The 13029-nt window shown below is 38.2% G+C and overlaps 1 protein-coding gene across 1 annotated transcript in view; it reads left to right on the top strand.

Annotated features, from left to right (window-relative positions):
• col4a5 (collagen, type IV, alpha 5 (Alport syndrome)) overlaps window positions 1-13029 on the top strand; it is a 456319-nt gene that overhangs the window by 176812 nt on the left and 266478 nt on the right. The window contains exon 20 of the mRNA XM_028815432.2: window positions 7742-7777. Coding sequence (XP_028671265.2) covers window positions 7742-7777 — 36 coding nt within the window. The remainder of the gene's footprint in view (window positions 1-7741; window positions 7778-13029) is intronic.

The following is a 13029-nucleotide window of genomic DNA, read 5'->3' as shown; positions in this document are numbered from 1 at the left end:
ATATAATTAATAAATGCTATTTAGATTTTAAACAGGTTGTGAACTAATCCTAGTCACATTAATTTATGTACTACCTGTGCAACCTGCCTAAGATGGGTTGAAATCTAATTAATCAAACTAGTATGGACAGATACACAGACACATCCACAGAGACTTGCCCTTTTATTAAGGTGGATATTCTTCTTCTCCTTTCAGCTGCTCCCGTTACGGGTTGCCACAGAGTATCATCTTCTTCCATATCTTTCTGTCCTCTGCATCTTGTTCTGTTACACCCATCACCTGCATGTCCCCTCTCACCACATCTATAAACCTTCTCTTAGGCCTTCCTCTTTTTCTCTTGCCTAGCAGCTCTATCCTTAGCAACCTTCTCCCAATATACTCAGCATCTCTCCTCTGCACATATCCAAACCCAACGCAATCTCACCTCTCTGACTTTGTCTCCCAACCGTCCAACTTGAGCTGACCCTCTTATGTTCTCATTTCTAATCCTGTCCATCCTCGTCACATTCAATGCAAATCTTAGCATCTTTAACTCTGCCACCTCCAGCTGTGTCTCCTGTTTTCTGTTCAGTGCCACCGTCTCCAACCCATATAACATAGCTGGACTCACTGCCATCCTTTAGACCTTCCCTTTCACTCTTTCTGACATCCGTCTGTCACAAATCACTCCTGACACTCTTCTCCACCCATTCCACCCTTCCTGGACTCTCTTTTTCACCTCTCTTCCACAATCCCCGTTACTCTGTACTGTTGATCCCAAGTATTTAAACTCATCCACCTTTGCCAACTCTACTCCTTGCATCCTCACCATTCCACTGACCTCCCTCTCATTTACACACATGTATTCTGTCTTCTTCCTACTGACCTTCATTCCTCTCCTCTATAGAGCATATCTCCACCTTTCCAGGGTCTCCTCAAACTGCTCCGTACTCTCGCTACAGGTCACAATGTCATCAGCAAACATCATAGTCCATGGGGACTCCTGTCTAATCTCGTCTGTCAACCTGTCCATCACCATTGCAAATAAGAAAGGGCTCAGAGCCGATCCCTGATGTAATCCCACCTCCACCTTGAATGCATCCTTCACTCCTACTGCAGACCTCACCACTGTCACACTTCGCTCGTACATATCCTGTACAACTCTTACATACTTCTCTGACACTCCCGACTTCCTCATACAATACCACAACTCCTCTCGAGGCACCCTGTCATATGCTTTCTCCAGGTCCACAAGGACATAATGCAACTCCTTTTGGCCTTCTCTATACTTCTCCATCAACACCCTCAGAGCAAACATCACATCTGTGGTGCTCTTTCTTGGCATAAAACCATACTGCTGCTCACTAATCATGACCTCACTTCTTAACTCAAGAATTACCAGAGCCTACGAAAAAACTCGTAGATCTTGCCCACCTTAAATCGCTTCTTAAATCCATTTGCACCTCTCCGCCAGCGTCTTTTGTCATCTAAATGTGCTGATAAATACAAGCTGCAAGCAGCCGGCTATTCCATCCCCCCACCGACTTAGAACGTGCATGAACTTCTCCCAGCTCATGCCTTGATTGATTATCTGGGAGTGAAGTGGAGTTTTAGAGTGGAAATAATAGATCGTTATTTGGAACACACGCATTTCATGTGTGTTCTGTTTCTACAGTAATCTGTGTAAACACATTGTTAAAACAGTAACTTTTTCATATTTTAGTAATAAATGTTACAAAATGTAGGTATAAACTATAAAATATGTGAAGCCTGAAGCCCAAAGATCAAATAAACATTTTCACAAAAGGTTCAAGAATGATATGACAGTTTCCGTGGTGTAACGCTAAGATTTGCTGATACCGAGCGAAACTGGCTTGCCGTGTCTAAGAGATCTGAGTTCAATTCCCTGCTGGGGCAGAAAATGTTTTTTTTTTTTCTTTTTAATCTTCGCCACTCTGCCTGCCTGAACTCCCTGTCTATCTATATAGTAATAACAGTAGTTTTATTATTATATAGCAGCTTCCCTGTCTGCCTATCATATAGTGCCTTTCCTTCCTATCTATCTATATATCTATCCCCTTAGCTGTTTTTTTATATATCTATAATACAGTGCCTATGGGGTGCCAAACAATATATAAAGTCATAACCGAATATATAAAGTCATTCCTGAATATATAAAGTCAGCGTCGGAATATATAAAGTCATTTTTGAATATATAAAGTCAGCGTTGGAATATATAAAATCATTCCCGAATATATAAAATTTCTGTGCTTGTCATTTCACTCGTACTAGTGAAAGGTAAACTTCAACAGAAGCCACTCAGAGTCGATTGGGCTTGTGAGGTTTGTCCAAAAATGCGCCCTTACAAAAAGAATAAATAAATATACATCATTTTGAATAAATTAACTGAACAGTGGGTTTTTTTTAAATATTTTCCTGAAGATGTTTTTGTTAACTTAGTTCATTACATTGTACTAGGAACTCATTGAGTTTACTAAAAATGTGCCTGAGTCATTTCAATCAATATCAATATAATCTGAGTTTAAATTTATATATTCAGGAATGAGGTTATATATTCCGACGCTGACTTTATATATTCGGTAATAACTTTATATAGTCTGACTTTGCATTTATATAATCAGGCTTTGACTTTACATATTCGGGAGTGACTTTATATATTCCGATGCTGACTTTATATATTCAGGAATGACTTTATATATTCCGAAAATCATTGTAATTGCCTATTTGGAACCCCATAGGCACTTTATAATAGATATATAAAAAAACAGCTAAGGGGATAGATACTGTATATAGATAGATAGGAAGGAAAGGCACTATATGATAGGCAGACAGGGAAGCTGCTATATAATAATAAAATTACTGTTATTACTATATAGATAGAAAGGGAGTTCAGGCAGGCCCAGCAGCGAAAGTTAAAAAGAAAAAAAAAAAACATTTTTTCCCCCAGCGGGGAATCGAACTCGGATCTCTGAGGCACAACAAGCCAGTTTCATTCTGTATCAGCAAATCTTAGCGTTACACCATGGAAGCTGTCATATCATTCTTGAGCCTTTTGTGAAAGTGTTTATTTAATCTTTGGGCTTCAGGCTTCACACATTTTATAGTTTATGCCTACATTTTGTAACATTTAATACTAAAATATGAAAAAGTTTCTGTTTTAACAATGTGTTTACACAGATAACTGTAGAAACGGAACACACATGAAATGTCTGTGTTCCAAATAACGATCTATTATTTCCACTCTAAAACTCCACTTCACTCCCAGATAATCAATCAAGGCATGAGCTGGGAGAAGTTTGTGCACGTTCTAAGTCGGTGGGGGGATGGAATAGCCGGCTGCTCGCAGCTCGTGTTTATCAGCACATTTAGATGACAAAAGACGCTGGCAGAGAGGTGCGAATGGATTTAAGAAGCGATTTAAGGTGGGCCGGATCTACGAGTATTTTCGTAGGCTCTGGCAATTCTAGTGTTATCCTAGCTTACACTACTCTTTTCCATAACTTCATGCTGTGGCTCATCAATTTTATCCCCCTGTGATTACTACAGTCCTGCACATCCCCCTTATTCTTAAATATCGGCACCAGTACACTTCTTCCACACTCCTCAGGCATCCTCTCACTTTCCAAGATTCCATTAAACAATCTGGTTAAAAACTCCACTGCCATCTCTCTAAAACACCTCCATGCTTCCACGGGTATGTCATCTGGACCAACGGTTTTTCCATTTTTCAACCTCTTCATAGCTGTCCTTACTTCCTCCTTGCTAATCCATTGCACTTCCTGATTCACTATCTCCACATCATCCAACCTCTTCTCTCTCTCGTTCTCTTCATTCATAAGCCTCTCAAAGTACTCTTTCCATCTGCTCAACACACTCTCCTCTATTGTGAATATGTTTCCATCCTGTGTCTAGCCAATTGGTACAGGTCCTTTTCTTCCTCCTTAGTGTTCAACCTCTCGTACAACTCATCATACGCTTTTTCTTTAGCCTTCGCCACCTCTCTCTTCACCTTGCGCCTTATCTCCTTGTACTCTTGTCTACTTTCTGCATATCTCTGACTATCCCACTTCTTCTTTGCCATCCTCTTCCTCTGTATACTCTCCTGTACTTCCCCAATCCACCACCAGGTTTCCTTTTCCTCCTTCCTCTGTCCAAATGTCATGCCAAGCACCCTTCTTGTCGTCACCCTTACTACATCTGCTGTAGTTTCCCAACTGTCTGGTAATTCTTCAGTACCACTCAGTGCCTGTCTCACCTTCTCCCTAAACTCGACCTTGCAGTCTTCCTTTTTCAACTTCCACCTTTTGATCCTTGACTCTGCCCTCACTCTCTTCCTCTTCTTGATCTCCAACGTCATCCTACAGACCACCATCTTATGCTGCTTAACACTAGAATTACCAGAGCCTACGAAAAAACTTGTAGATCTGGCCCACTTTAAATCCGTTCACACCTCTTCCTCAGCGTCTTTTGTCTTATAAATGTGCCGATTAAGACAAGCAGCAAGCAGCCTGCTATACCATCCCTCCACAGCCACAGAATGGCCACAGAGTTTTCCCAGCTCATGCCTTGATTGATTATCTGGGAGTGAAGTGCTGGAGACCATTATAAGAGACCATTATAAGTCCTTATATTCTACTCTGATGAAAGAACACAAGACACAACCTAATTCGCTCTTTGTTACATTACAAATACCACAGCTAGATACTCTAAGTGCAGATGAATTGGATAAACCTCTGACATTATCAGAATTACTAGGCGCTATAAACTCAGTTAAGAGTGGGAAAGCAGGTCCTGATGGCTACCCTGCTGAATTTTATAAAACATTATCAGTTAAGTTAGCCCACCTCTTATTAGCAACATTTATTGAAGCCAGAGACAAAAAATCTACCTCAAACATTTAGCCAAGCATTTATTACCATTGTTCCTAAGAAAAATAAGGACTTACTACAATGTGCATCATACAGACCAATGTCACTTTTGAAAAATGATGTTAAGATACTCTCCAAAGGCCTAGCTAGAAGGATTGAGAAAGTGCTCCTTTCAGTAATATCATAAGACCAAAGCGGATTTATTAAAGGTAGACATTTGGCTTCCAATCTTTGATGCCTGTTTAATGTAATATATTCACCCATGAAGTCTAATACTCCAGAGATCATATTATCTTTGGATGCAGAAAAAGCATTTACCACTTTGCATAAATTTGGGTTTGGCCCAAACATATGTGGATGGATCAAACTACTGTATACCAGTCCAGAAGCTTCAGTTTGTATTAACAACATTATTTTGGACTAGTTCAAACTAGAACACGGTAGTAGACAAGGATGCCCCTTGTTAAAAACTGCTATTTGCAATCTCCATTGAGCCATTGGCTGTTTACTTTCAAAATGCATCAGAGATAAAGGGGATTTTCAGAGAAGGAGGATATGGTTCACTATATATCAGACCCACAAAATTTTGTGCCTACAGCCCAAACAGCACTAGCAGAATTTCAAAAGATATCTGGAATTAAAATTAATTTGAACAAAAGTGTGCTCTTTCCAGTGAATTCTCTAGCAAACAACATTAGATTGGACACCTTCCCTTTTATCATTGCAGATCAGTTTAAATACCTAGGGGTCAACATCACAAGTAAATATAATTTTACTTTTCAAAATTGTTTTCAACAAAATTTTGCTGTTTGAATGGGTAAAATTAAACAAGATGTGCATAGATGGTCTACCCTCCATCATACTTTAGAAAGGAGAATTACCATTGTGAAGATGAGTATCCTCCCTAAGTTTTTGTTCCTATTTCAAATCATCCCCATATATGTTAACAAATCTTTTTAAGAATTTAGATTCAATCATAACTATATTTATTTGAAATTGGAAAAATCCACACCTTCATAAAGCGACCCTATAACAACCTAAATCAGAAGGCGACATGGCTCTTCCTAATTTTTAATTTTATTACTGGGTGGCAAACATTCAAGTTATAAAAACCTGGACATTGACACAAATAAATAAACATGGACACTAGCTTGGTCTGAAGTAGAAATGAATGCAGCACTTCTTCATATTCCTTGCTTTGTACACTAGTAAATACAAGGTATTGTCAATATACTAACACCCCAATTGTGCTTCATTCACTCAGAATATGGAACCAATGTAGGAAGCACTTCAAGTTAGAGAATATTTTATCTGTGGCACATCTACATGATAACCACCTTTTTCCACCATCTCGAACTTGCACAGTTTTTAATGTTTGGAAAACTTATGAGATTAAATCATTTAGAGATTTTTGTATAAATAACGACTTTGAACAATTATACTCCAAATTTAATTTTCCACCAACACAATCTTTCCACTATCTCCAAATTAGAAACTTTGCTAAACGGAATCTGCCCAGTTTTCCTCACCTCCCACCTATTTTCTATTCCAGAAGAGATATTGATCAGTCTTGGGGGCTCAAACAGCATTTCTATAATATATAAAACCATTTTAAAGTCCCTTCCATTTAAAGATCCCAGGGTACAGTGAGAAAATAATCTCTTACTCAGCATTTCAGAAGCAGAGTGGAAGGCAGCCACACTTAGAATTTACTCTAGCGCCATATGTGCAAAACATCCAATTATTCTTTTATTGAGCACATCTGTCTCATTTGAAATTGTCCAAGATGTTTCCAGGGCAAGATCTAACCTGTAAACGTTGCAATCAAGCCCCAGTTTCACTGCGCCACATGTGTTGGGAGTGTACAAAATTAACATAATTCTGGATGAAAATGTTTAAATGCCTTGGTGTCACAATCTCTCCTACTCCATTAAAAGTTGTGTCTGGTGTACTCCCAGATTGGGTTAAAGTGGAGAAGGACAAACAAAATGTAACTGCCTTCACTTCACTATTAGCACATAGACTTGTCTTGCTGAACTAGAAGAATTCTACCCTACTTCTTTTAAGTCAGTGGGTGACTGATTTTATGTACTATTTGAAAATGGAAAAAATCTAATTCTCACTTAGATATGTTCAAAACCTTTTTAAAACCTGGCAGGACCTAATCAATAACATTTTAGAATAAGCATTTATATTGGGGGGAAAAGACTCCTTTCTCTCTTTACTACTCTTAACAGTTTTGCTCTGGTTGTTGGCCTTCCTCTCTTTCTCATGGGTGGGGGTTGATTTGATTGTATGGAATGTTATATGCTTTTAATAAATTCAATAAATAAAACTTTAAAAATCTATTTTGTGTTTTATATGTAGCTTTTGTGTATTCCAAAAGAAAAAAATTACAATCATATCAATTTTTAAAGAATTATTTGTAAACATATATTGAAAGGGACTGACAGAGAATTTTGAGAAGATATTTTTTTAACAAGATTAATTTTCCCAGCTAATGTGAGTTAAGTAATTTTACCTACATTGAATATTTACTACAATTTAAGATAAACATGATAAAATGTTGAATTTTCACAGTTAAATCTTTTAATTAAATAAATCTTTATAAATTTAAGAAGACAACATAGAGTTAGATGCTTTTTTGCCATCTGCCTTAACTTCAGCTATAAAGAACTTGCTAACTTGCTATGTAACCCAGCATTCCATTACTTTTCTTAGCTGCTTCTGCATGCTGTTTAGTAGTGGAAAGTGACAAATCTGTGAAGAATTCCAGTTCTTTAACACAGAATGTAGTCTCAAAATTTGGACTGTCTTTTTGTAATTATTTTTGATATTTTGATTTCTGTTAAAGTACCTTTATTTTCTTTTAGGTCTTCAAGGTCCCCCTGGCCTAATTGGACCTCCAGGTAACTAATTCAGCATTAATGTATAGTGTCCACTTATTGAGATTGTTGAAAAGAGGATGGGGGAAGGTTATATATGGCAATATATTTGCTTCTATGTTGTGAGTGAGCACATGCTCCTAAAGAAACGGTCATCTTCCTCATGTCCACAGATGTGACAACCTCATAAAGATGCTCCCAGTTCATTACTACTGACAGAAGTACAGCATATTTGAACACTGTAGAAAAACAAGAAATGTGCAGATATAACCTTGAAAATACAAGCAGCTATAGAAAAAATATGTACGTTATCATCATTAGGACAAGTTTCTGTGGTCTACAATAGTTAAGGCAAGGAATAGTCAACTCTTCAGCTAAGTTCTTGGACCTTTAACTGTCAGTAGCTGAGTTTTTTAAAGAAAAGACATTCAAAAGTTGCTTACTAATTGCATAAGAATAGCATACAGATGTGAAAACAAAGTCAAGCAGTAGCAGCGCAATGTGGTAGAGACTCTTTTATTTCATTATTTAACACTAGAATTACCAAACCCTACGAAAAAACTCGTAAACCCGGCCCACCTTAAATCCCTTCGTACCTCTCCGTCAGCATCTTTTGTCTTGTAAATGTGTCAATAAGCTCAAGCAGCAAACAGCCTGCTATACCATCCCCGCCACCACCACAGAAAGGGCAAGAATTTCTCCCAGTTCAAGCCTTGATTTTCTGAGAGTGAGCTACCTGGAGTTGTACAGGGAAAATAATTTCATGTGTGTTCCGTGTCTACAACAATCTACGTAAACACATTGTTAAAGCAGAAACGTTTTTCATGTTTTAGTAATAAATGACAAAATGTAGACGTGAACTATATAATGTGTGAAGGCTGAAGTCCAAATATCAATAAACACTTTCACAAAAGGTAGAAGGCTAGTACGACAGTCTCCGTGGAGCAGCGGTACAAACTGCTGACTTATAATTCAGAGGTTACGAGTTCAAAACCAGCTCCCTAGTAAATTTACCGTTTTGAGTAGTGAGTTGCTCATATTGTTAACATTATACAATAAAAGCATACATGTACACACTTCTCTGTATGCCGTGGTTCCTATTATATTGAAGGAGCACCTGACACTGAGTTTGTTTTCCTAGAGGAAGCGGCGGTCTTGGAACAGAAGCTTATCGATGTTGCATCCTTTTTTTCTTTTTCCATCACCTTTTCTTGTATGAAGCAACAACGAAGTTCCTCTGCAAGGTGAACAAAGAACACTCTTCTTTTCTCAGTGGACCCCGTGCACTGCCTTATACGGTACATGTACGTTGATCGCTGCCAGGTCAGGCATGTTGTAGCACACAGCAACTGACCACCTGTGTACTCCTGCTCGCACTGAATAAGCTCACGCCTTCTGGTGCATGATGTCAACGCAACACCGGAGAGACAAAGAAAGAGAAAATTATATGCGACATTTTGAAGAAATCATTTAATGACCTGAATAGTACCAATCAGAAAACATCATCGCACTAATGCAATATCATTTGAAAACTAACAGCATCAGATCAGAACACACACAAAATTATTTACCCTATACAACTCTAGGTAGCTCACTCCCAGATAATCAAGAATTGAACTGGGAGAACTTTTTGTCCTTTCTGCAGCGGTGGGAGGATGGGGTAGTAGGCTGCTTGTTTTTATTGAGACATTTACAAGACAAAAGATGCTGACAGAGAGGTGCGATGGGATTTAAGGTGGGTCGGGTTTACAAGTTTTTTTCATAGACTTTGGTAATTCTAGTGTTAAATGTTTACAAAAATTATTTTCATAAATAATATACTTAAAATATAAATCTTTTAACATGTTCTCAATCTGAAATGAAAAATGTTAAATAGTTTTTAAAAAATAAATAAAAGTTTTGTACAATAAAATACTTCTATATATAAATACCTGTGATAAAGTTATATATAATTGTGTAAACATTGCAAAAACAGAGCTTATATTCTGTATCCAGAAAGCTATTCAAAGTTCAAATTGAGTGACTTGATAGTGATTATAGATTATGTTAATGCTTCCTGTTTTATACATAAAACTAATGAAAAGCACAATGTGCAATGTGTATATAGGATATTGGGTACAGTAAATCAAACCTGTTAAAAATACTATGATTTCTAACTTCATTTACATTTCATATGTTTTTATTTTTAGCTCTTTTTAAACTGACATCCATTTTTATAAACTTTATCCTCTTCATTTTTTCCCACTTCTTTTTGGCTTCAGTGTGCTTCATCACCCTTCTCCAAACAGCATGATCCTGTACCTCATTCCCAGTTAATCCCTTTTCATTCAGTTCTTCTTTTTCTGTATATATCCTCCTCCACTTTGGCCTTCCTTGCTTTCCCAGTGCACTTCCATTGCCATCACTCTCTTGTCCACGTATTTATTCTCTCTCCTCATCACATGTCTATACCACTTCAACCTACTTTCCTGTACTTTGTTAGATATCTCCTACTTCTGTTGTACCTCTAATTGTTTAATTCCTTATTCTGTTCTTTCTGTAGCTCCACACATCCATCTCAACATTTCCATTGCTGCCATATCTGACTTATTCACTCGCACTCGCTTTACTGCCCATGTCTCAGTTCCATACATCAATGCTGGTGTTACCACTGTCTTAAAACCCCTACCTTTAACCTTCACCTTAATTCTTTGATAACACAATTCTCCTAATACCTTCTTGCAATTTTTCCATCTGCACTACACTCAATGGATTATCTCTGTATCTAGTTTTCCATCTCAGGCTACCACTGATCCTAGATGTTTAAATGTATCAACTCTCTTCAAAAGCTCTCCCTGCAGGCTAACTTCTGAATCCTGATCATCATCAAACCTCATATATTCTGTCTTCTTCCAATTTATCTTTAACTCTCTATCTTGCAAAGCCCTTCTCCATTCTTCCAACTTTCCCTCCACTTACACTTTTGTGGTGCTACACAACACAATGTCATCAGCAAAAGGCATGCATCAGGATGATTGGTCTTTTATCCCATGACTCAACAAACCCATAACCAGATTAAAGAGGAAAGCACATAAAGAAGATCCCTGGTGCAGACCTACTGTAACTGGGATCTTGTCTGTTACCTCAACACTGCTTTTAACTAGAGTCCTAACTCCATGGTACATATCCTTGACAACCCTCACATACTTCTCTGGTACCCCTTCCTCTGTCATGTACCTCCAGACATCTTGACATGGTATGCTATCATTAGCGTGTCCACATCAATAAACACCAGATGCAATCCTTTCTGTTTTTCTCAATGCTTCTTTATCAGCTATTTGAATACAAAGGCTGCATCAGTTTTTCCTCTTCCTGGCATACAACCAAACTGCTCATCCTCTGTGGTGGCGTCTTTCCTAATCCCTTCATTTTGTGTGACATCAGTTTTATCCCTCTGTTGTCTCAACAGTCCTTAACTTCACTCTTATCCTTATAAATGGGCACAATAACACTGTTCTTTGACTCTGGTATTCTCTCCTGTTCATAGATAGTCTGCCTTAGATCTAGGAACACATCTACTCCCTCTTCTCCTAAACTCTTTCACTTTCTGGTATTTCATCCAGTCCTGTTGCCATTCTATTATTAATTATTATTTTTTTCCTTATTGTTGGTACTAGCCCTTCATTTGGGACCCCATTCCCAAGTACTACCCTTGAATATTCTTCATTCAACAGCTTTTCAAAGTACTTCTTCCAGCCACTCTGGATCCTGTCATGCTCATATAAGACCACACCTTCCTCATCTTTTATATACTTAATCTAACTAAAATCCTTTCCAGTCTTGTTCCAAGCCTTCATTATTCTAAAAATAATTATTTTTCTCTGTTTTGTCTCCAATGTTTCATGGATTTCCTCCAAAGCCTGTGCCTTGGCTCTTGCCGCTGTCTTCTCTGCCTCCTTGCTTTTCTGTCTATACGTCCTCCCTCAGTGATTGGTATCAATTCATATTTGCCTCCTTCTTACTCTTTATTACATCCTGTACCTCCCTATTCCTCCACCATGTCCCTTTGTACCCAGGTGGGCTCCTTCCTGTTGTCCTACTCAACACATCTTCTCCTACTCCTAATACAACTTTGCTATTCTTCTATCACCATTCCTCCACACTCCATTAACAACTTTCTTCCTAAACTTGTTCTTAAGTCCTTCCTGTTTTAAACTCCACCACATTATGCTTGGTGCATCTTTTATTTTTCCAATGATTTTGATCTCCCAGACCATCACCACCAGTTTAAGCTGCACTGTCACACTTTACCCTAACACTCCTCACCACTACTCACCACCCTGACACTCCTCCTATACACACTGACAAGACTATCTTTTAGTTCTTTAGATACTACTATACCGACTATACTTCCTTAGAAGGCTGGCATCTTTCAACATCTGCAATAAGATGCTACAGATGTTCTATCAAACGGTTGTGGTGAGCACTCTCTTCTACGCGGTGGTGTGCTGGGGAGGCAGCATAAAGAAGAGGGACTCCTCACGCCTGGACAAAAGCCACGCCTGGTGAGGAAGGCAGGCTCTATTGTAGGCACGGAGCTGGACAGTTTGAAATCTGTGGCAGAGCAACGGGCGCTGAGCAGGCTCCTGTCAATCATGGAGAATCCACTGCATCCCTGAACAGTATCATTTCCAGACAGAGGAGCAGCTTCAACAACAGACTGCTGCTGTCACTGTCCTGCTCCACTGACAGACTGAGGAGATCACACTATGCGACTCTTCAATTCCACCAGGGTGGGGGGGGTTTGGGTAAACGGTAACATTATACAATGTTTTTGACTGTTATACCTGCCTCACACACTCCATCTTGCACTTTTTAACTTGCACTGTGTTTTTATCACTAATCACTAATTAATATTGTTTTTATCAGTATAAAAAAGTATCTCATATTGCTGGAGTATGAGAATTTCCCCTTGGGGATTAATAAAGTATCTATCTATCTATCTATCTATCTATCTATCTATCTATCTATCTATCTATCTATCTATCTATCTATCTATACCATCTCTCCCTTATTCATTTCCTCATTTATTTAAACTAATATTAGAAATTGCATTTCTGATAAAACAGGTCAAAGTAAATTACTAAGTGAAATGACATTTAAGTTGATGCAGGTGTATTTAAAATATTTCTACAAACCACTAGTTCCTAAATTGACTTTTGCAACACAGAGTTATATGGAGGTGGCTCTCATCCTAGCAAGACTGGGGTACATTTAGAAAACAACATAAGGTGAGA

The sequence above is a fragment of the Erpetoichthys calabaricus genome, chromosome 12 (assembly GCF_900747795.2).
Source record: "Erpetoichthys calabaricus chromosome 12, fErpCal1.3, whole genome shotgun sequence".
Lineage (NCBI taxonomy): Eukaryota > Metazoa > Chordata > Cladistia > Polypteriformes > Polypteridae > Erpetoichthys > Erpetoichthys calabaricus.
This window is presented reverse-complemented; position numbering and strand designations above follow the sequence as displayed.